Genomic DNA, 23,697 nt, shown 5'->3' with positions numbered 1-23,697 from the left:
TACCAAACACGTGAGGTGTCTTGATTAGAACTGAAACCCAGTATGTCTAAACTAAACACATAAAAGACATAAGAAGCAATTAGTTAAAAAGCGGTGTTCATTTGTAATGAGAAAAATATGTATATTTTTGGATTCACCCCGAATTATTTGACTCAGAAATGGACAGAGAGTTGACGATAAGTTGAATTACTGTCTCCTGACTCGTGGGTCTCATCTCCCGCCGAATGCCCTGGGTGGGGAGTTATGGTTCCCCGTCCCACTGATGTAGGGCTTAGCCGTGTGACTTGATTGGACTCACATAATATGAGTGAAAGGTAAAGCTTGCGGGCTATGAGTAAAAGGTTTAAGAAGCGTGGAAGTTTCCGTTGGATCTCCTGTCACTTCCAACCTCCACCGTGAGAACCGCATCCCCAGATGGTGTGTCCCTTGAGCCTGGTCCCTGAGGAAAAAAAAACCCATGGACCATACTTAGACCAGCCCTGCCTGGAAGGGAGCCACAGACCCCAATCTGCAGACCCTGACAAATAAGATCGGGGTCTGTGGCTCTCTTCCAGGCAGGGCTGGGCTAAACCCAGATAAGGGTCTGGTTTTGCGAGCACCTGAGATTTTGAGGTTGTTACACAGCATTGTCACGTCAAAACCCGATAAAGCTTGAGAACTGCAGACTTCCTGGGGCGCCTGGGTGGCTCAGGTGATTAAGCGTCCGAATCTTGGTTTCGGCACAGGTCGTGATCTCACAGTTCATGAGATTGAGGCCCGAGTTGGACTCCGTGCTGACAGCACGGAACCTGCTTGGGGTTCTCTCTCTCTCTCTCTCTCTCTCTCTCTCTCTCTCTCTCCCCCTCTCTCGGCACCCCCCTCACCCTCACTCGCACAGGCCAGCTCTCTCGCGCTCTCTCTCTCTCTCTCTCAAAATAAATAAATAAACCAAAAAAAGAGAATTGGAGAATTTCGTAACCAACGTGAAACTCAGCAGGGACTTGGAAGCACATGGAATTCTTTGTCTAAATGGAATATTCCAGCCACACTGTCCTTGAGCACATACATAGAGGCTTGATAGGAGGCGGATGTTTACACAGGTGTTAAACGTGACACGCTGGGATCAGGGGTCACTATCCTTACTCACGTGCAAGCCTAGGCTTTGTTCCTAGAACAAGGTAAGAGAGGGTATCCGTCAAAACGATCTTCTCATTCGTTAGGGATGGATTCTTTCTGAGAAAGAGACAAGAGATATCAGAATAAAGTCTTATCTGAAATAAGGCCCTAAGCAGATCGGTCCGCTCTTTTCGGTCCAAAAGTTATCCACTCTTAAGACCTAGGGCCCTCCATAACCCCAAACCTATGCAAATGAAGGCCAAGAGGAGAAAAACCCCAGAGTTACTGCCTGTTTAACGAGAGAGAGGGGCACCAGGCTGCCTCAGATGGATCGTGTGATTCTTGATCTTGGGGTCATGAGTTCGAGCCCCACGTGGGGTGTAGAGTTTACTTAAAATAAAAAATAATAATAAAAATAAAGGGGAAAGAAAACACCGGCTGGCACACGAGTGCGGCCAATGCAGCCTTTTGGCCCCTCCTAGCCGAGGAGCTGGCCCTGGGCCCAGAGGAGGCCTCGCTGATGACGCCATGGGGGGCACTTCCGGGCGTAGAAGAAAGAGACAACATGGTGCCTTCAACTTGCAGGTGCAGGCATTTCCACGCGTTTTCCACCTGAACACGGCGAGTTTCACGTCACTCTCCCGGAACCGAAAACTTTCCCCCACCCAGGTTTGGCTTCAGATTCTCTTACCTTCTGTCGCGCGCAGAGTTTTGCCCAGAAAATGCTTGTCAGTTTTTCTCTTCAATGTTGACCCTCTCGCTCTAGTGACCGGCCAACTCAGGGTCACCTGATACATTCCACTGCTTGTTTTCGCAACTGCGCTCCCACCTGGAGAAGTCGAGTGGAGCGCAGTTCATTTTCATCCCCAATGGAAGGGAAAGTGTCTTCCGAGTCGTCCTGAGCTGTCCAATATTGTCCATCTGTCCCCAGAGCTCTGAAGGCAGCTCTGTCAGTCTTCCGTTCTTAGCAGCAACAGCTCCGTGCTCCGTGTGGTCTGATACATCCTTCCGATCTTCTGATACATATTCTCATATATTCTCTGTGCCCTTTGGAGTCTGACTTATTCTCCCGACCCCAAGGGGGTTCGTATTTGACCTCCCTTTTCCTCATTATTTTTTTTTTAATATATGAAATTTATTGTCAAATTGGTTTCCATACAACACCCAGTGCTCATCCCAAAACCTCATTATTTTTCTTCTTCCGTTCTAAAGACTTCTTTCTAGACCCTTCTAGCACTTCTGAACATTTCTGGCTTTCCAGCTTCACGTCCTTTCTGATGAGCGGTTGACTCTTACCTTCAAAGGCAACCACCTTTTTACGAGCTACATGTGGGTTCCACTAAGCCCTCTGCTTTGTCTTTCCAGAGATGAGCCAAACCACTCCATCAGAAAGTCGGGTTCCGATCCTGGATTTCTCATAGAGATGTTGCGGTTTCTCTCCTGTTCTTTTTTAATATTCTAACATTTGCCATCAAGTCCTCTCCAACTCGATGGCTGTCCTCTGTCGTCTCTTGTCTCTATTACCACGTGGACCCGAATGCAGCGCCCCTGCCAACAATCGGAGAGCCTCTTCGAACAGTCCGATCGCTTCTGCCTCTACACTGCCTGGTGGCCTCTTTTCTTCCTCCGCAGTCCTGTTTCCTCTTGTGCACTGGTGGTGAAAGTTCCTGGTGTCTTTTGGGTTGTCTTTCTTCCGTTGAATGAATTTCACAGCATTTTCAACTGACCCAGAAGGTAGCCAATGGGACAAAGCGCTGCCCTGAAAAGTTCCAAGTTCTGGATAAAACAGATCTTTTTTTTTTTTTAACGTTTATTTATTTTTGAGAGGGTGAGTGGGGAGGGGCAGAGAGAGAGGGAGACACAGAATCCGAAGCAGGCTCCAGGCTCCGAGCTGTCAGCACAGAGCCCGACGTGGGGCTCGAACCCATGAACTGTGAGATCGTGACCTGAGCTGAAGTCGGATGCTCAACCAACTGAGCCACCCAGGTGCCCCAAAAAGTATTTTTCTTTTTAGAATGCATAACCCTATCACCACCACCTTCCCCCCAAAAGAAAAAAAGATCTGATAAAACAATCCAGCCACATACATTAAAAGTTGTAGAGAACAGTTTCTAAAGACTACTTTCACCTTATATTCACACAGGGGTCAGTCCCCCCATAAGCCACAGACAAGGGATGCAGATTATACAATTTCTTTTCAAATATTGGGCTGTATATCTTTTTTTGTTCATGAATAATTGAGAGCCTGCCTTAATCTTGGTAGACAAATAATTCCTAGGAATGTCCCTCCAGATAAGAAAGAAATTTGCAGTCCAAATCAGGACAGATGGCCTAGGATCTTGACTAGATGTTTCGTACATGCAGCCATACCTTATTCTAAGGATTCCATAAGTAGAGCTGGGCAACTATTTGTTTTATTGGCTTAGAATTTTATCTATGATGCTGTAGCACAAATCACTGTTTCTACCCACTTTCCAACACCTTTCTCTCTTTCATTTCTCACAACAGCCCCAGCAGGCAAGCATGTTCTTCCTCCGTCTTTACAGATAAGGAACTTGAATTTCCGGAGTGCGTAACTCACTCTCCTGGGGTCCCACAGCAAGTGAGGCCAACGGGCACTCAAATCCAGGTCTTCTGCACCAAACTGTGGGCTCTTTGCCCCACATGGCTGTCGCCGCCCCACCGCACAAGCAGGAAATCACTGTTTGGTTACTTCAATATTAATTCCCTGAATTTGAACCCGGGGTCACCTTTAGAAACTCCCGTGTCCCTCTTCTGCATGTAAAATCAGTCTCCCTGGCCAGAGTGGAAGGCCCCTGGAGAAAGGGCCGTGTGACTCAGTCTCCCTGCAGTCCCCAGCACGGGGCAGGGCCGTGTTCCCTGGCCGCGACCTCCAGGAACGTGTCCTCAAGACAAGAACCCTCCACCCAGGCTCCTCTTGCTCCCTCCGGTCAGTCCTGGGGGACAAGACCCTGATGCCAGCCTTCACAGAGCAGCCGGCTGCAGGGGAGTCCAAGTTTTCGGGATCCCAGGGGACCGTCCGTCCCTCCAAAGCCCAGCGCTTCTCCAGCAGACCCCGCCTGTGCTGGTCAGGAGCCACAGTGCGGACTACGGCCCGTTTCATTTCCCACTTCTACTCGCGCAGTGGCTTATTCAAAAATTATGCTCGTAACACCCTTGTCAATAAACCTTCTGATGTGGGATAGGTCTGCACGTGAGCAGCGGTTACGAAATCGAGGAAAACTAGGGGCAAAGAGTGGACGAGAGCCGTGTCCCGCTTGGAAAGCAGGCACAAGGGCACTGCACACTCAGCCCTTTGCTCTGAGTTCTGGGTTCGCCCTCAGTACGACAAATGGATCACCGCGGGTCCTAGAAAGAGCAGTGAAGCCGAAAGAAGCCCCAGCATTGGGCTGGGCCCCTGGCCATGATACCTAAGGAGTTCTCCAAGGGCACTAAAAAGTTAGCAGTGCTGACTTGTAAACACACTTCTCCCACTCCCTCGGGAAGTTTCGAAGCCCCTCTGCGTCGTTTCTCTTCACCCTTAACGTCCACGACACCACGTGTGTCCATAGTGTCACCTTACTGGCCGAGCTCCGACGGACTGGCCATCTGTAGCTCTTGGCAATTCTGAATAGGAGGTTCAAGTACGCAGCATCCAACTAAGCGTTCAGCCACTAGATGGAAAGACTGCCCCGATCGAGCCGTCTGGTTCCCTGCTCAGAACGCCAGCAGGGAAGATATTTACAAATGCCCTATTGTTCCCACATATCAACTGTCGCTTTGTGTCAGTTGATGTTAGCGCTGGCCATCAGTTGATGTTAGCGCTGGCCATCGCCCACGATGCCATCCCCCACATCCCCCACAACCCCCACGACTCGGTGTTGACTCTCTTGAAAGTCAATTATCACCTTCTGCATTTGTAGTTCACACGCAGTTCTGCGGCTCGTTAGACGAAGCATTAAGGTGCACAACAGATTACAATGCTCCTTTGGGACAAGGTCTTTGCCACCAGCCGTCACAGACTCTCGCCCCCCAAAAAGAGGAGTCTGAATAAAAACTAGACCAACCAAACTTGGATATTGCTTTTATTTTGCAGAAAAAGGCCTCCTGCTGATTGTCTTTGGCTACTTAAAAGACAAATATAAACGATCGTAGGTTTAACAACACAAGAGATTAACTACCAATGCTCAAAATGGACACGTTCTAGTGGGCAGAGCGGGCAAGTCTGCATCTCAACTACAACCTGCTGTCCTCGGCTGTGACATTATCCTGTCCTTCCCGGCACAGGCCCACCTGTGACCGCCGCCACAGAGGGTCTGGGAAGTCCTCCAAAGCCACAAGGAAGAGACCTGAGTGTGCATCTGTCTTGCACGAGTAGGACCGGTGGGGTTTACAACTGCTGGCGGGCCGAGGCTGCACGTGCCGTATGAGAAACGCCACGTGTCTGACCCCAGCAAATGGCGTTTATCGCGAATCACGGTAAATTCGGGCCGCCGCGCTGCTTCCGTGCAGAGTTCGCTGCGGTGTGCGCGGCGGGCACGGCACTCCTGAGGGACGGCGGGACACGTGTCCCTCCTCCTAAGTGTAAAGGGAGGGTGACGGGGCCTGTTTCCTTCCCTCAACCCAGGAGCGGCCACCTCGGTACCTGGGAGGTGAATCGGACCCGCACTTGCGGCCGCCACAGCGAAGTCCCGCGTCGTTTACGACACAGGCCTCGATTCACATGGAAGGTGGCGACACGGGCGTCCACGAGGCTATGAGGCGGGCTTGGGCCGAGGCGTCGTACTGGCTGTCAGGGATGTCTGTGGCCGCGGGGGCCCCTTCGTACAGCGGGGATCCCGAGGAGGGGGAGGCCGGGACCGGGTGGGCGAGAGGCGCCGCGTGTGCGGAGGGTCCCCGGAAGAACTGGGCGCCCAGCCCGTTGGACATCCCCGCGGTCTGGGCGCCGGGCGTGATGGAGCCGCTGCTCACGGACCACAGGCTCGGGTACTGGCTGAAATGCAAACGTGGAGACAGTCAGGCGGAGACCTGGAGCGGGGCCCCAGACCGGCTGCGGGAGGGACAGCAACGGCCAACGACCCGAGTGCTGACCAGGGCGCGGACGGCGTCTTCCAAGCAGGTCACCTGCTCTGTTAGTCAACCACACCCTGAGGCGACCCTCAGGTGCACACCCCACTGCACCGACCCTCGAGAGGCAGACAACACCCTCCTGAAGCATGATGGTTTGGAAGGTGCTTCTGACGGTGACTCCAAAACAAGGACTCCAAAACAAGGTCCCCTGCACCTTGTCCTGGGCAGCAATGCCCACCAGTGGAGCGCGGTGCAGCAAGAACGGGTCTGAGAGTCGGACCCGGAGCCCCGCCCTTCCCTAGCTGCTTCAGGGAACACTGGCCTGTAACCAGTTTCGAGCCTGTGTCCCAATCCGTGGAAGGAGGGGTTGGACATCGGTATTAGACCCTTCGGTCTGGGAACATAGACGTCAGCAGGTTGCAAACCTGCTAAAATCGTTTGGAGAAAACGTCTTCCTATAAATGAAGGCAACCTTACTCTACGTGGTGCTATAATGCTTACTGAGCCATGTGCTGTATTTCAGCTGTATTTGAACTTGAAAACAACCCTGAGTTGAAGGAAGTAGTCTACCGCCCCCTGTTTATAGACAGAACACATGGCTCTGAGATGCCCAGTCCGGATGGTGCTGTGGGGTCCCCCCTGCCAGGGGTCTGTAACCTGCAGGTGATTCCATTTCTGTGCTGGTTTCTAAGCGACCGTCCCGCCCTTGAAAAGTTGGCTGCTTCACGCACCTGAAGCGCTGTTTGCTTTATTTTTTACAGGCAGACACTTAGATTCTTATTATCAAAGAATTCTTTCCTAGACAAAAGAATTAAGATCTGAGGCACAGTATGATATGCTAAACAGAATAAACGGCACTGCTTTCGAAGTCGAGATAACTTGTCTACAGACTCATTCTACTGTGAGCCACCAACTTGCCAAATCATTTAATATCCCTGAGCCTGTTTCTTCGGTAGAAAATGAGAGTTGACTTTCAACTTTGTCTTAGTTTTTTATAATAACCCTATGAAAACCCTCCGTATGTTCACCAATCAGCTTGATTTTTTAAGCCCATCTCCCCCTACATTATTTTCAAGTTAATAATAAAGCATCCATTGTTCTTTACTAGTTACCAGCAACCACGTTAAGGACTTTGGTCCTATATCCACAGGAAAGCCAACTACACCTTTTCCCTTAATTTAATAGCTCTTCTCAAAAAAAGGCGCTAGAAACATTTCTTCAGATTACACCTGCTGACCCCAACTCTGTAAAGACAAAGAGATGGGGTCATTTGGCATTCTTGTAGAAACGAGGCTCCGAGAGTTTAAGAGACTTGTCCTTCGCAGGAACTAGTAAGTGCCAGAGCCAGGATGGGGGCCCTGGCTTCCCTGTTATATCTCTATCCACGCCGCACCGCGGTCATGCAACCTGGGATCCCCGGGTTAGCGGTACGGCTACAAATAACTGCCCAGCTGCCCCCAGGTGAAGGGCAGAATAAAGACCAAGGATGGAAATGGGAGGACGTCACATTCGGGGTCCCAGGACGCTCTGCATCATGTCCGGACATACATTACCTGGAGCCAGCCGGCGGGCCGGCGCTGTGGCCCACGGGGAGCATGCTGGTATGGGCAGGCGTTCCCAGGCTGGGCCAGCCGTCGTGGGACTGGAGCATGGATAAGCATGCAGACGGATTGTCAGAATAGGCTGTGGGAGGTGACAAGCCATCGTTATGGACGCCATTGGCCTGTTTCATTGGTCATCAAAGGCAAATATTTATGGCCGTACGTCTGTTTTGGAAAATGCATCCAAGTCAACCCAAGCCTTTTCTTTATCTTTAGATCAGCAGATGCCCCGTAGAAACGGAATCCTACAACCACTGGATGGGGGGTTAATTATCTTTAAACTTTGTTAACGTTTATTTATTTTTGGGAGACAGAGAGAGACAGAGCGTGAGCGACAGAGGGGCAGAAAGAGAAGGAGACACAGAATCGGAAGCAGGCTCCAGGCGCTGAGCTGTCAGCACGGAGCCCGACACGGGGCTCGAACCCACAGACCGCGAGATCATGGCCTGAGCCGAAGTCAGACGCTCAACCGACTGAGCCACCCAGGCACCCTAGGGATTAATTATCTTTAAAAATAAAAATAAACAGGGGCATCGGACTTTGGCTCAGGTCACGATCTCGCGGTTCGTGGGTTCGAGCCCCGCGTCGGGCTTTGGGCTGACAGCTCGGAGCCTGGAGCCTGCTTCGGATTCTGTGTCTCCCTCTCTCTCTCTGCCCCTCCCCCGGCTCCCGCTCTGTCTCTCTCTGTCTTTCAATAATAAACGTTAAAAAAAATAATAAATGTAACTTCAGCCTGTCTTTTCCCAAAACATTATTTCTTAAGATTTGAAAGGACTTTAGAAACACTTGCTTCAGACAAAACTAAAATACGATCTTCTAACCTCAGGGTCCAGCCGCTGGTTGAACAAGTCCCAGTGACTATTTCTTTCCCAAATAAGCTCCTTTCATTTCAAATCAGCTTTAATTGCTTAATTGTTTTATGGTGTTCATTAACTATGTTCCTCTTTTTAGAGCCAGACAATATCAAGTCTAGCCGTGCATGGTGTTAGAGGAAGTTAGGGAAGGGATGTCGGGGTCCAGCCCTGTGCTCACAGTCCTTAAGCGCTCGTCAGGATCAGCCAGAAGACTGCGGATTCAGTAGGTGTGGGGTAGTTTCCAGGTGATGCCCGCGCCGCTGGCCCAGGCACCACACTTGGAGAGACACTGGAAAATCACGCGTGGCTCTGGTTCAGCCAGTAATTCTCACGCCCATCTGACCCAGCATCATCACTTTAGAGGGGTCCATAAACTATCCAAACCTGGGCCCCCGGAGACAGACCCGCAGCTCAGGAAAAACAGATGCATTTCAGCACCGCAAGCCCCCTGGGCCGGACCTCACACCTTCAGTGCGAAGCCAGCGGTGGGCGGGATGCGAAACGAAGGTCCGTCTTGAGCCACTAAGGGGCTGGCTTGGGTCCGCTCCAGAGGACATTCTTCCAATCCTGGTCTCCAGAACCCATCCTACCGATAGAGGCCTTTCCAGACGCGGTCTCCCATCCACCCCCAAAGCCCGGGTCTACTGCGACTTAGAACTTACTTGGAGAATTATTCCGATGTGCGTAAGGGCTGGGGTAGGGGGACGGACGGTGGTTCCTCAGGGCGGGGTACCTTTCACAGCCGTGAGTGGAGGGAAGTGAGAGGGGCCCTCCGAACTGTGGGTGGGGGGCGGCGGGCGGGCACAGGGTGCTGGTTCCAGGGATGAGCCACCCCCCTGCTGTGAGAGAAGAGTGCTGAGTAAGTGGCATTTGCATACCTCCCTTATTTAAAGGACAGGAGAGCTGAGACCAGAAAACCGGGGGTGTCTTCCTGAGGGGTCCCCGACGAAGAGAGGACTCATAGCGTCTAACACCAAGTCCCCAGATCAAGTCCCGAGGCATCTGGGCTTCAGCTCCACACGAGAGGCCATAGGCGGACGAGGGTTTCCACAGCCACAGGGCACCCGAGAAGGGCCGGGGAACCCCAGCCTCGGCCAACACCTGCTGCTTCCTCACCCCCTCTGCCTCGACCCCCCAGAACCTTCCGAGGCCCGTCAGCTTCCAGGCCCTAACTGCTGAGCATGAAAAAAGGCGGAAACAGATGAAATTCAGAACCAGACACGCTCAAGACACACGGGGCGACTCACGCGCGTGGCACCCCCTCCCCTCCCTTCACCTGCTCCTACCGCCACCCCCCCGCCCCACCCCCGCCCCAGGAGCTGTGTCCCCACTAGAGCCAGTTTCTTCCTGCTTTTCTTCTGCTTTAGGCTCAAGGTTCTCCCCGTCGGGCATCAGAGAATCACTCCCTCCACACCCGGCCCGCCTCTCACCCTCCAATCTCTTCTCCAGTCACTGGTTTTTAAGGCATTTTTTTTTTTTTAATTCAGAAAAGCAACCTCTACAGGGACAACTATTCTGGCTCTAATTTCCAAACGACAAACAATTCCTGGGACAACATTTAAATGCTCTTCTAAAAGAGCTGTTTGTTAAATTAGCCGAGAAGAGGGTTAAAGAAGAAATAGACTGGAAAGGTGCCATGCTGGTCTATCCGGCCTCCGGAAGAGGCGGCAAACGCGAACTTTTCTGTCCATTATTTAAATTCCAAGCCCCTTCCCTGTATAGAGAGGACAGCTACACAGAACTTGGCCTCCTGATGGCTCTCTAGACCCGCACCCCCGGGCTCTGGCCGGTGCAACTGGAAAAGGGAGCTGGACTGGGAGCCCTCTTCCCAGCCTGCAAGCCGCCGTTCCCTCTAAAACCAGCCTCAGGTGACGGCCACCCCTGGAACCGAAACGGGCCAAGGGAAAAACCACACCGCTCATGAGCATCGTTCCCAATACGATCCTCCAGTCTCCTATCGCTGACAAAGAGAGAAACCATGTCTAACGAGCTGGCTTCTCCACTTGCCCAACACGGCAGGGTCCAGCCACCCACCAAGATCTCAGCGATCCGACCCAGCCCTGGCTCGAGCTGCCTCAGAGCCGGACAAAAGACCCCAGGTAAACTCTCCCCGGGCTTCTCGGTCAAGGGTGCTGAATGGCACCCACAGCCCTCCCAGTTAGATCGAGGGTGAAGACCAGTAGTAAAGGAGCCTCAACATCATGGGCCCACGTGCCCTGCACGGCAGAAGGGCGGTCAACTTCCCCAAACGCGCCGCGGTTCGCCCCTCCGGCTTCCGGCCCTCAGCTGCCTAGTCCCCGAGGGAAGGGACGCTGAGACAGAGTGCAACAAACCGTACATTGGGAGTACCCGGGCTGCTGGCTGTCTCCAGGCTCCTCTGTCAGATCCTTGTGATCGCTTCTGTCAAAACAACGCATCGAACTGTCAAAAAGGAGAACTTTCGGAAAACAGCATTTGCAGAAATATTTCCTCTTTCTGCATATTTCTTGGCCCGCAGGGTAGAAGTTAGAAACCTCTCACCTTTCCTTTGCGTCAAGGAAAGCTTTTGCAAACGGATTGTATTTAATTTTAAGAGCTGTGATCTGAAAAACAAGAATTCACGGTTACTGGTACACAGCCGGAGGATTGTTTGGTACCAGGAAACTGGGAAACATCAGTGCGTCCCTTTAAAGATTCAGACAGAACCGGACCCCCTCCCGGTGGATTTTTCTGTTTGGGTCTGAGGTGGCTGAGCAATGGGAACATTTCACAAAGTACGTTGTTAAAAGCTGCTTTTCTGAGCGGAAATCACGGGAAGAAGTTTAACCCGCGGCTGACAACATTCTGCGCGCAGAAATCAAACAAACGTGGTTCAAAACATAACCCGGATCCGCTTAGGAAAGAGCGACCTTCCAGGGCTCTCAGGTGGCCAACACGGACAACCTAACCAGCTCATCACACAACGTCTGCACGCTGGGCTCAGACTTTGAGATTTACAGGCAGGGACCAGTGTTGGGCACCTTGCGGATTCTTGCCCCTCCCGGCTGCCGGTCAGGACGCTTTCCAAAGATTTCCTCCCTCCCTCCCTCATCTTGCTCTCAAGAAATTCGCAAGGCACTTCGCCTAAAAGTTTTGTTCTTTTCGTTCGGAGATTCATTTGGTAGATGGTTCTAGTTTTAGACGCGTTAACAGAGAAATAAGGGCAAAAGGCCTGGCCAAGGACCGGGACTAAACTTTTCGCCCCTCCGGGCCGATTTTACGCTCATGGCAGGTTATCTGATGAGGCCTTACTTACCAGGCTAAAATGCCCCGGTGCCCCACACGCAGAGTCTCTGCATGCTTTGTGAGCTCCGAGGGAACGTCGCCCACCCAGACGCCTCCCCGCCGCTCACCTCCTCGTTCTGATAAGCGGTCACCGCTATGAACTGGGTCTCCGGGAAGCAGTGGCTGGTGATCATGCGCTGGGCGCCCCCAACTCTCACTATGTGGATCCGAGGCTCGTACTTATGTAAGGAGTTCAGCATGATCTGGGGGAAGCAGAGAAACCAGACCTTCAGATAAGGAAACGTCCCTTGCCCTGCTGCTGAGGAGAAAAATACACGCGATGTGCACAGAGCCATGTAGCTCACAGCAAAGTGTCTCTTTGCTGGTAAGTGGGCGGGTTTCCCCACGGGCACTGCTTCCCACGGCTAGTGTTAAAAAAAAAAAAAAAAAGGAATGTGAGATGCTACACCCCAGTAGAGGCAATGAATGCCCATCATGAACTCCTTTGACCCGGTGGAGTAACCTGTTAATGCTTCCAGGATGGAAGTAGACGTCTTTAAAAGCCTGGGCTTGTGTGCGAGGCGCTTGAACCTGGGGTCCCCCGGTTGGGCTCTCAGAAAATGCCAAATTCACAAGTTTGTTCAGAGCACGCGGCCACATGGCAGCCCATATTTACTCCAAAGTGACCACTGCCCCTCAAGGCTGGTATTTTCTCTGCCCCTAGGGCGGTCGAGGGCATGAATGCAAAAGCTCCCCCCAGCCTGAGACCCAGACCGGCTGAGTCTTCAAAGGGGAAGCTTTGCCCCCTGCCCCGCGCTGCAGGCCTTGCTGTTGCCCTCATCGCTTTCCTATAAACAACACGGAAGGCTTAATTGAGGCCGGCGGTGGCAGTTTCTCCCGGACAGAGGTCACCTGGCGCGCAAGCACAGCCCCTCCCAAGGCTCCGCCAGCGGAAGGTGCGGCCCCGCGGCCCCCTGCCCGGCGCGGGCTCCATCACACCTACCTGACCCCCTCCGTTGAGCTTGTTGGTGAGCTTGACTTTGCTGAAGGATACAGGCGCCTTCATCCAGTGCGCCCCGAAGTTGGGCGAGTCCGGGTGGATGTAGACGCAGCTGGGCGCCTGCGGCTCGGGCTTGCCGCCCGGGACCCACTCTCCGTTCACATACTTCCAGCGGTGGTTGTCGGCCGCCACGAAGTCCAGGAGGAAGGAGTACATGGCGTTGGGGTCCAGGCCGGACACGTTCACCTTCAGCACCGGGAACATCCTCCTGGAAAGGAAGGAGTGCGGCAGGAGGACCCCCAGAGAGGAGCTTTTGGACGGAAGGCACGCAACCCGGGACAGAGGCGGCTGTCATGTGGGGGCAGAGAGAAGCCCCCACGCCCCCGCTTCCCAGAGCCCCCCTAGGTCCCCAGGCGTCCCCCACGCACTCTCACGGCCTCCGGAGGCAGGGTCGGGGAGCACTGGCCGAGGGTTCTCCGCGCGCGGGGCAAGCGCGTGTCCCCGGGACGCCTCCCGAACTTCCGCGGGGAAGACCTCAGGAGAGTGTTGGCGGGGGCACACCGGGCTCCGCGGCCGAGCGAGCGGAAGGGAGCAAGAAAGACCCCCCACCCCCACCCCGTCCCCGGCAGGAAGCCTTCTCCGGGCCCCCGGGCGCCCCGCGCGCGCCTACCGGCCGTTCTTGGTCACGATCATCTCGTTGGTGAGCTCCTTGAAGCGCAGCCACAGCTCGCTCTCCTCCAGGCCCACGCGCAGCTCGCGCTCCGTGGGGTCGCCCTTCTCGCTGCCCGCCTGCAGCTCGCTCTCCACGGCGCTCAGCAGGTGGTCCACTCGGTACTGCAGGCTCTTCCCCGCGCCCTCGGCGCCGGGCGAGCTCATCCTCCCGCCCGCCCCCTCCCCGCCGCCCCCCGAAGCCCCGACTCGCGACGCGACAGCCACCTTCACCCCGGCCGGCGGCCGCTTTTCCGAGACGGCGCCGGGCTCCCGGGCGGAGGGCGAGGAGCGCGACCTGGGGGGGGAGGGGGCGGGGGAGAGGGGTGGGGGGGAAGGCTCTTCCACTTGAACTCCCGCGACGCACGACCCGAGTAGGTCTCCGGGGACCGCACCGGCGTCCCCTCCCATAAATAGGGCCGCGGCGGCCGTCGAGGGGAGCGGCCGATTGGGCCGCGCGCCCTTTGAAGTGCGGGGGCGACTGCCCATTGGCCGCGCGCGGCCATTTCAGACCCGGCGCGGGGGCTGGGGACGCCGGGGGACCCACCCCGGGCTCCCGCGCCCGCTTCCTGTCAGCCGGGGCCCCGGCCCGACGCGTCCCCGGCCCGGCCCCTCCGCCCCCGCCCTCCCCCAAGCGTTTGCGCCTCCATCAAAGCGGCGGGGCGGGGGCCGCGGGGCCGGGCGCCGGGGCTGGGCCCCTGCCCGCGCGTCCCCGAGGGGCTGCCGTCGCGCGGGGGCCGGCCCGGGGTCGCCCCGCCGGCGCCCGGAGCCCGGCCCCCGCAGAAGGGCGCGCGCCCCCGCGCCGCGTCGCCCGGTCGTGCGCCCCGCGGGACCGGGTCCCTCCGCTCCGCTAGCGCCCGAGACCGGGGATCGGCCCACCCGGCGCCCCCGTCCCCGCGCCTCGGCGGCCCGAGCCTCTGCCCGACGGTGGGCTCCGCGCCCAGAGAGGGAAATACTCAGAAATCAACCAAACGGGTCCCTTTAGGAAGTTTTCCCGCCTGCTGCGTAAACGCGGGACTTGGATGACGGGGTTTGCGCGTGCACTGAGTGGGACCTGGGGGTTTGCGTGGCTTCTGTGGTCTGCTCTTTCCTTCCGCGGAAGGTGGGCGCGGGAGGAGGCTGGCCAGGGTGCGCCCCGGAGAGCAGGGTTCGGGGTGCGCCTCCCCGCCAGGCCCCGGGGGGCCGCAGCGCCCGGCGGCGTGGGGAGCGGGTGGTTTATGACCTTTCGGTGAGAACCTCCGCCAGGAGAGCGAAGGAAAGGTGACAATGAGCAGGAAATAGTTCAATGAGGTCTCTTTAAACAATAACATTCCTCCTAAAACGGGAGCCCGGGAGGCGAGGAGGAGCAGCAGCTCCGGGAGCCGGCTGCGCGCCTCTGAACCCCATGGCCACCGCTCTAACCCGAGCGTGCGGTTCCAGCCGGTTCCCGGGTCTTCGCCGCGCGCACCCCGCCCCCACGGCCCGGGGTTGGGGGGGAGCCAGTGCATCGGGTGGGGCGGCCCACGCAGGACAGCCCCGCGCCCGAGCTAGGGGGCTCTCCCGGCAGGACGCGGGGTCCGCGCCCCGGCCACCCCCTCCCTGCCGGGGCAAGCCGCGGGAGGGATCCGGGCCTTCGCCTCCCGGGAGCCAGCCCTGGGGGTACAGGGGACGCCCGCCGCCCCCCTGGGGTGGAGATAGCGTGTTTCCAGAGCTGGTTTCCGCCCCTCTCCAAATGGGTCCTGAAGAGCCGGGAAGCCCAGCGCACCTCGTCCCTGTACGCATTTCTCGGTTTCTTTTGTTGTCTAGGACGCAGGCGATTCCCAAGGGGCTGACCCGAGGGGTGGGGGCGGGGAAGGAAGGATTTTCCTTCTGGAAAGAGGCACCGAAAGGACCTCATTTACCCCTGACAGCCGGGCCCTCCCGAGTGGCCATCCACCCGGCTCTTTGGGCCTTGGGATTTGGGGGCGAGTCTTTTTCGAGAGAATTAAAATGTGTCAAGGGTCATTTCTGCGTCCGCACTTGTCCTAAAGGGGAGAGGCCGGGTGTGAGGTAGAGAAAGAAGGGAGGAGATCTGGCAATCGAGGCTCTCTGAAGCCCTCCCCCCATCAGAAGCGGCGCTTCCAACGCCCCCTGACCGGTAAGGCGCGAGTTCTGTCGGTGTGGTCCACAAAGCCCAGTAGAGCTCCCGGTGATGAAGGGTTTCGAGATCGTTCCAGAACTATGGTTCTGATTTCAGCTGGCTCCACAAACAGGAGGGGGCACGACCAGCTAAGAATAAAACCCCATCAGGAAAGAACGTTAAGCTTCAAAGCCGTGCAATGCCGTTTTCACCCTCCACAAAGAACGTCCCAAGGGTTCAAGAACACCACCCAGAAATTCGGCCCCAGTAGCTGGTGCAGCTAGGGGCTGGGGGTTCCCGACTGTGCGGAGCTGGGAAGCACTCTCCTTTTCCACCACCGATTCTTTGTCTTCACCTTTCTGGGCCTTGTCTTCTGGATCTTTGTTCCTCGGTTCCCAGGAGAAGCGTCTCCAACTCTCCAGCCCTTTCACTGAAGGCTTCCGTGCATGACAGTTTACAGCCAAAAACTTCCTCAGGCCCAGCTATAAAGGATTCCCGGTTAGTAACAATGTGCCTCCTTGGGAAGGAGGAGGTGCCACGGGCTGCTCTGTCCCAACGTCTGTCTTTCTGTCTTTCCTTGGGAAGCCCCACCTTTCAGGGGAAAATCTGCAAAAGGTCTTATGGCTGGACCTCAGAATGCAAATGGTCACCCCCAAAATAACTTAGCAAACACTTTACAAGAAATCTCTCTCTCTCTCTCTCTCTCTCTCTCTCTCTCTCTCACACACACACACACACACACACCTCAATTTCCAGAAACCATTTTCCCCAGGCCCAACCCTTTTCAAGCAACAAAACCATTTGTCTTTTAGGAGTAGGTATCGATGTCCCAAAGCAGGCTCAAGGCCGGCAGGGGCAGGGGACAGCATTGTAGGACCCCTCCTTTTCTGGGAGAAAAACTAACTTTTACTTTCTGATTGTAAAATTTCTGTTCAGTGTGGAATATAATAGAGATTTATGTATACCCATAATATGTGTGTGCGTGTGTGCGTGAAAATAAAAACCTCCATCACTAACCACTATTCACATTTTGCTGGCCTTTCCTCACTTGTGTTCATTTTTTTCCTTCTGCCGAGCTCACTCTCCCGTACTGGTCAGGCCCAGCGGCCAAAAGCTTTGGCAAGTCCTAAATTTAAAACAACGTAGATAGAGTGGGGAATAGCAAATCATTTCTGTCACCAGTTGGTTTATTTCTCTCTCCCATTGAAAGGAACCCAATTAATTGTATTATGGTTTGTAAAGTTCCATAATATAATTTTCTGGACTCCTCACCATTAAAAAAAAATGTTAAGTCCATTGGGTTGTTTGGGGGGCACTTGTGGTTTGTGGAGGAGAACAGGGACCTGTCTTTTTCTGAGTACCCTGGCCCAGCTCAGTGCGGCCACGGGAAGGTGACGGTCAGGCCGCCATCTTGAGCTGCGGCCTGCTGTCCCCTGGCCGGCTGGGACGGCCCTCACAGCCCCTGGATTGGAGGACGGTCCGCTGGAGAAGCACTTCAACCCAAATACGTCCTCAGTAGATGTTCTGTGTGCTTTGTGGCACATGACCGTGCACGGTTGCCTGACGGGAGTTCACACATTAAAAACAAACAAGCCTGGTGAGAGGCTCAGGGCCTGGGATTGGGGCGCGTCTCCTTAAAACTCCAGGGTGGCTGCTCAGGTCCCCTCGGGTTCAAGGCTGCGGAGGAGGGCTCCGTGGGCCGGCCGGGCTGCCGTCCCTCCCGCGGTGGGAGCTCGAGTGCTCTCTGTGGGGACGCTCAATTTTGTCCATGCTTGCGGGGCACGGGTTTCCCCATGGTGTGTGAGTGGGGTGTCTTTCCCCCGACGTCCCTCGAATGCAGGGGGAGCCCTTCCGTGGTCGGTCCAGCTGACAGTTGCTGTCTTCTGGGGACTCCCCGCATCCAACCCGGCCCCTGGCCGGGGCCTGTTCTGTTTACCCCGCTGGCTCCCGCAGCTGTGGCCCCCAGGCCTTTCTGCACGTCGTAAGTGGCTCTCGAAGTGTCCACTCGTCTCAGTGTCCCTTTTGGGTCTAGTGCTTCCAATGGAGATTTCGCTTCTGTGGCGGCCTTCCAGCAGCCCCTGCGCCTTCTGTGGCCTCGCTGGCCTGTTTCGCAGGCTCCCGCACCCCAGGGCTTTGTCTCTTAGAGGCCACAGCTTTCTGGGTCTCACTGAGAAGGCCCAGCAGTTTTCTGGATTCGTCTTCTGGTTCGTATAGTTTATTATTTCCTCTGATCCTTCTAGATAATCCCACCGCCCTTAGCCCCCAACACTCAGCTCCACACCACTTGCTTTCCGCATTCACTCCTCCTAAATAGGGAGGCCTCTGTGCCTGGGGCTCGCTCTCTGTGTCCTCGATGTGTGGACGTGGAAGCCCCGTCACAGGCCAGGTGCAGGCTCCCACACTCATGGGCTCAAATAGTCCATTGTCTTGAAGACGTGAAGGAGGGATTCTCTGTGGACACTGTGTATCGAATGAGGCCCAGAGAAGGAAGAGAAATTAACAAAGTGAGTGTGAAAGCGATCAGAGCATCCCCCCCCCACCCCGTTTAAAATTACTCAAGAAGCCCTGATGGGGCCTCCACTCCATCATCTAAGGGATGATTATACACTTAACACTGTGGGACCTGCTGTCTCCTTTCTTTGTACCTTCTCTACATCTGCACCTATGTTTTGGAAACTCCTATTTCGCTACTGAAAGCAACATGAGATCCCAAATGTATTGTCTGGTAGAAAAGAATGTTGGGGACACAGACGCGCGCGCCCAGGCCTGCCCAGCTCTGGTCGCCACAATCACTAGTTAGCAGCGAGGGTGGATGTTATCCTGAAGGGTTGTCCTCATTGCTGCAAGGGCCACGCAGCGGCTCGGGCTCAGAGCTGGGACACCTGACATTTGCGTGGAGAGAGCAGAGGCAGCCTGGGGGTGTGGCCCTGGGGACAGGGCAGGGTTCCGGGCCCGGGAGTGGAAGAGAGACAGAGCTTTTGTAGAAGCCGCAAGGGATGTGTGGCCAGGAGGGAGTCCACTTTTCATGACAGCAGAGACTCAAAGACACAGTCCCCGATCTAGCAAGAGCAAGGCCACGCGGGCAGGACATTCCACGGCGAGACAGGCCTGCTAAGTGCACGATGTGGGAAGAGAAAGGGGGCAGCAGTCAGGTAGGCAGGGATGGGGGTGAGGCCCGGAGCAGACTTTCGGAAGGGGATGGGCTTTCAGCATCTACAAGGATAGATAGGAGGGCCCTGAAAAGGTCTGCAGTGTAGCCTGTGAACGTAGTGGAACCCTTCCGGGGGCTTCCTGTAGGGATTCCCATAAACACCGCAGATGAAGACCAAAAACGAACAAGGAAGAATAAGAGAGCGATCACATTGTAAGAAGAGTTTGGGGATGGCTGGCTGGGGGCAGGCGAGAGAAGGAAGGCCAGAGGCAGAGCCGGGCAGAAACCTGCCCGAGGGAGGAGAGGAGGCAGAAGACGGCAGGGCTGGGGGTGGGGGGTGCTGGCCTGGCCCCCTCGTGTCTGCTCAGAACGATGGGGAGGGAGGGCCTAAAGTATGAGCTCCCTACGGGTCAAGTAGCAGACTGATGGGGCCACGGGAGGGCTCAGCAGGGCCGCGGGAAGAGACGCTCCATCCGTGGTTCTCAACACAGCCACTGGGGAAGAAAGTCCTCCGGAAACTAGAATCCGCCCTTTCTACATACCTGCTAACACACACTGCCTGCAGGATGGTCCCCCCCACCCCCGCCCCAGCCCAGCCCCCCACCCCCGGACGCAAGCGGGAGGAATTCGCGTTCACGGAGGCCACTGTCCCCGAGCCATGATCTGGATGCCGGCGGCCCTGCGCGGGGGAGGTGGGGGGGGGGGGTGGGCTGAGAGCCTCTCCTTCAGGTTCAGGCAACTACGGCTTGGGGTAAAGAAGCCATCCTGTTTAAACCCATCCTGTTTCCACTAGACCAGGTTAAGCACATGGCAAGTGCAGACAAACGCACCGTCCCCCTGTCGCCCACCACACGCATACATTCCAGTTATAAAAGGAACCTGGGGTGTGTGCGTTTGGGGAGGGGGAAAGGGTCAGCTTAAATACTTTGGAAATCTGAAACACGTGATAGTCACATGAAGGACGACGGTAAACTAGGGGCCGAAGAAGGGACATCTCAATCCTTAAACAGCTGGCCGTGCGGTCAAAGGTGTTGGAAACTAGAGGGAAGAGGAGCCAAAGCCGACTAGAGCTTCGGGCTAAACACATTCTCCTGGTCCCGATCCCACAGAACCCTGGGAACGTCAGCACTATTGGCCTCCCCCTTTAAATTCTTTCGTAGTGGGGCGCCTGGGTGGCTCAGCCGGTTAAGCAGCAGACTCTGGATTTTGGCCCAGGTCATGATCTGTCTCACGCTGACAGTGCAGAGCCTGCTTGGGATTCTCTCTCTTTCCCTCCCTCTTTCTCTCTCTGCCCCTCCCCCATTCATGCTCTGTCTCTCTCTGTCTCAAAAAAAATAAACATTAAAATATTAAAAAATAAATAAATAAATAAATAAATAATAAAATAAAAATAAATGAATAAACAAAATGTTTCGTAGTAAAAGAAAATGTAGATCTGAGAGGTAGAGAAATTCCCCAGGGTCACACAGCAAGAATCGCACGTTATGCTAGCAGACTAAGGTGACTCCAACACAGGGGTAGGGAGAGTCAAGTCACGTTCTTGGTCTTTGCTCGTCTGCTTGTCGTCTAGCTTTCTGACATCATCATTAACCCCAGAGGGAGGCTTTTGGAAACACCACGCTACTGTGATAGCTTCTTCACCGGGGTGCGAGAAAGGTTCTTGAGACCGAAGGCCGTGAAGGACCCTGGCAGTGTTACGGAAACTTGTTGGCTCATGTTTGGGGCAAAACAAAAACTGTGTTAAAATTGAAAACCTAATTAAAACTTAAAGATGGGGGAATTTTGTTACTTTTCACGACAGGCAATACCGTGAATCATCCGCTGGCGAGCTGGCCAGGGTAGGGGATTAGAGATCGGGTCACTTACGGCCATCACCTGAGAAAATCACTTGACATCTGTAGCCTGGGTTTCTTTCACAATTTGTGACGTAGGTATGCTGGCTCCGTGCAAAGGTTTGTGAGGGCTAATAAGATGCCGTTTTGAATCGGTGCCATTTTCGGCTCTGCACTGAGGTGCGAGAGGTCCTCCGAAAATCGCTGGGCTCCGTGCCCAACACTGGGCCACCGCTTGTTGTTTGAGTCTTTTGAAAATAAGCCCTCCAAGTAACAGACCTACCAAAGATCGAGTCTGCGGGTTTGCAATGTGCCGAACAGTTCCCTTGGGAACACCTTCCGTTCGGAAAAATACAAACATATCGAGCGATTGTTCGACTGTCTGCCATAATCCTTGGCTTACTTAAAACCCTGGACCCAATCTAGCAAATTCTTTACCTGCATCCGGCTTCCCTAGCCATCTTGCCCCGTGGTCCGTTCTCAACACAACGGTCAAAATCAACTCCTCCTCCACGCCCCTCCCCAGCCCCAGACACTCGTGCCAAGCTGGGCTCCGGGGGCGCCCGGTGGTGACACGGTGGGAAGCGACTCTGATAGAGATACAGCCTTCAAGTTCACTGCCAGCAGAGCCGTCGCAGAAGTCACAAAACAGAAGGGTTCACAGGCCAAGTGAAGAGGCTCGGATCACAAGGTTTGAATCAACTAGAGACACCCCGTGAGCAGCAAAGGAAAAGAGATGGGGTGCGTCAGCCCGCTTGGGTGGGGGGCCCTCACTACCTGGAGCCACGGGTCTGGCTCTCTTGGCTGCATCGCGTTCCCGAAGACAGTGCGGTGATGCGAGCCAGCATTGGGGCTGAGCGAGCGGGCCTAGACGCTGCCTAGAGAGTAAATCCCCTGGTGAACCTTCGTGGACTCATGACCCAGCATCAATGAGACATACTCGTGGGCCGTCTTGTTTCATCGGACCCCTCGCCCCATCTCCTACACCTCCAGATCACTTTGATGTCCGATCCTCACCCATGAAAGAAATATTGTGGCGTGTATCCCTTAAAGACAGGATTCTTTCCGGTTATACCTAACCGTTAACACCATTATCAAAACCACCCCCCCAAAAAATAATTCCTTAATGTCATCAGAAATCTAGTCGGGGTTCGGATCTCCCTGTCAGTCTCATGAATCCATGAGAAGGTTCTGACGCGTATCTTTTGATGCCCCCTGTGCAAGAGTTTCCACAGCTGCGTTTTAAGCCTCGAAAGGGAATTTCTGGATTAATATCCACCTGTAGAATTTCTGGAATATCCGAATTTTTTCCCAAAAAGGCTGAACCAGTTTTAGAGGCCACCTGCAGTGAGCGAGCATCCACTCGCTTTGCAGCCTGCCCAACACGGGCCTTCGTCCAATTTTATCATTTTTCCCATCTGATAGGTATACAAAGAATGTTATGGTTTTGAATTACATTTTCCTGATTACGAAGGATTTTGAGTATCCCACTGAATCTTCTTTCTAAAATTCTATTACAAGAGTTCGTTTATTTATTTATTTTTAAGTTCATTTATTTATTTTTTTTTAATTTTTTTTTTAACGTTTATTTATTTTTGAGACAGAGAGAGACAGAGCATGAACGGGGGAGGGTCAGAGAGAGAGGGAGACACAGAATCTGAAACAGGCTCCAGGCTCTAGGCGGTCAGCACAGAGCCTGACGCGGGGCTCGAACTCACGGACCGTGAGATCGTGACCTGAGCCGAAGTCGGCTGCCAATCCAACTGAGCCACCCAGGCGCCCCCATTTATTTATTTTGAGAGAGAGTGCGCACATGCGAGCTGGGAAGGGGCTGAGAGAGAGAGGGAGAGAGAGAGAGCAAGAGCCCAGTGCAGGGCTTGAACTCAAGAACCATGAGATCATGACCTGAGCTGAAACCAAGAGTCGGATGCTTATCCAACGAAGCCACCCAGGCACCCTCAGGAGTTCTTTTTAAATGCCAGTACTAGTCATTTGTCGATTTTATAAAAGCAAACATTCTCCCATGTTGTGACTCGACTTTTCCCGTCCTTGATGATGTCTTTTTGTGAACAGAAAATCTCAGTTTCAACGTGGTCAGATTTATCACACTGTCCTTTTCATTTTACATTCTTTGTGCCTTTAAGAGAGCCATCCCGGCAGCCCAAGAGACTCTCTTATATTGTTAAAGCTTCATGGTCCTGTCTTTTTACGTTTAGGACTTTAATCCATAGAGAATTGACTTCTGTGCGTGAGATGAGACGGAGATCCAGTCTCAATGTAGAAAACCAATCGTCCCAGCACCGTTCGCTAAATCATCCTCTGTTTCAGCAAAGACCAACAACAAATCTGCCAGACATCGTTTCCATTCTGCGTCTGACTTTGGAGTCTGATTTTTTTTTATGTTTATTTATTTTGAGAAAGAGGGAGGCAGAGACAGGGAGAGAAAGAGAGAATTCCAAGTGGGCTCCACAGCATCAGTGAGGAGCCATATCTATACAGGGATCGAACCCACGAACTGTGAGATCATGACCTGAGCAGAAGTCAAGAGTTGGACGCTTAATCGACTGAGCCCCCCAGGCGCCTCTAAATTGCTACAGAGCTTTAAATCGGGACCTGATGTGTAGGACAAGCCCCACCCCTTACTACTTTCTGTTTCCGGTGTGTCCCTCCTGTCCCAGCTGGCACCTCCTTCCCATGAACTTCAGAATTAGCTTGTCAACTTCCATGAAACATTATTGAACTTGCATTAGATCTAAAGATTAGATTGAGGGGAACTCACACCATTTAAATTGCACAGTACTTCTATTCAAGACCATCACACTTCCTTTTATTCAGGTCTTTTTTCAATGTCTCTCAATGATGTTTGATCATTTTTTTCTTCACAAAGGGCTTATGTCCATTTTTCCAAATTGAATCCTAGGTAATTACTTTCATTTTCCAGAAAAGTAGGATGCATTCTTGCTTTTCTATGTTCTTCAGGACTTTTCTATTTTTAAAAATCTGTTTTTTTTAATTTTTTACAAACATTACAGCTTTTCTTTCTTT

At 54.0% G+C, this 23,697-nt stretch overlaps 1 protein-coding gene across 1 annotated transcript; it reads right to left on the bottom strand.

Annotated features, from left to right (window-relative positions):
• Positions 1 to 5,167: 5,167 nt before the first annotated feature.
• On the bottom strand, positions 5,168 to 13,739 carry TBXT (T-box transcription factor T). Its single transcript, XM_053905385.1, has 8 exons — positions 13,534 to 13,739; positions 12,867 to 13,131; positions 11,992 to 12,126; positions 11,141 to 11,202; positions 10,959 to 11,020; positions 9,283 to 9,459; positions 7,719 to 7,848; positions 5,168 to 6,088 (listed from the first exon to the last, which is right to left on the bottom strand). Exons 1-8 carry the CDS (start codon positions 13,737 to 13,739, stop codon positions 5,815 to 5,817), a joined length of 1,311 nt encoding a protein of 436 aa, XP_053761360.1. The 3' UTR covers positions 5,168 to 5,814.
• Between the last annotated feature and the right edge of the window lie 9,958 nt (positions 13,740 to 23,697).

This window comes from Panthera pardus, unplaced genomic scaffold (assembly GCF_024362965.1).
Source record: "Panthera pardus isolate Hobbes unplaced genomic scaffold, ASM2436296v1 HiC_scaffold_17, whole genome shotgun sequence".
In the NCBI taxonomy this organism is placed as follows: Eukaryota; Metazoa; Chordata; class Mammalia; order Carnivora; family Felidae; genus Panthera; species Panthera pardus.
The sequence above is the reverse complement of the archived record's forward strand: the minus strand, read 5'-3'. Positions and strand labels throughout refer to the sequence as shown.

Excerpts from the sequence above, each read along its gene's own strand:
- TBXT (XM_053905385.1), bottom strand. The coding sequence starts at position 13,739 with ATGAGCTCGCCCGGCGCCGAGGGCGCGGGGAAGAGCCTGCAGTACCGA. Across the intron at positions 7,849-9,282 it reads ACATCGGAATAATTCTCCAA|CCTATTCTGACAATCCGTCT; the intron begins GTAAGTTCTAAG and ends CACCTCCCACAG. Across the intron at positions 6,089-7,718 it reads GGCCCGCCGGCTGGCTCCAG|CCAGTACCCGAGCCTGTGGT; the intron begins GTAATGTATGTC and ends TTTGCATTTCAG.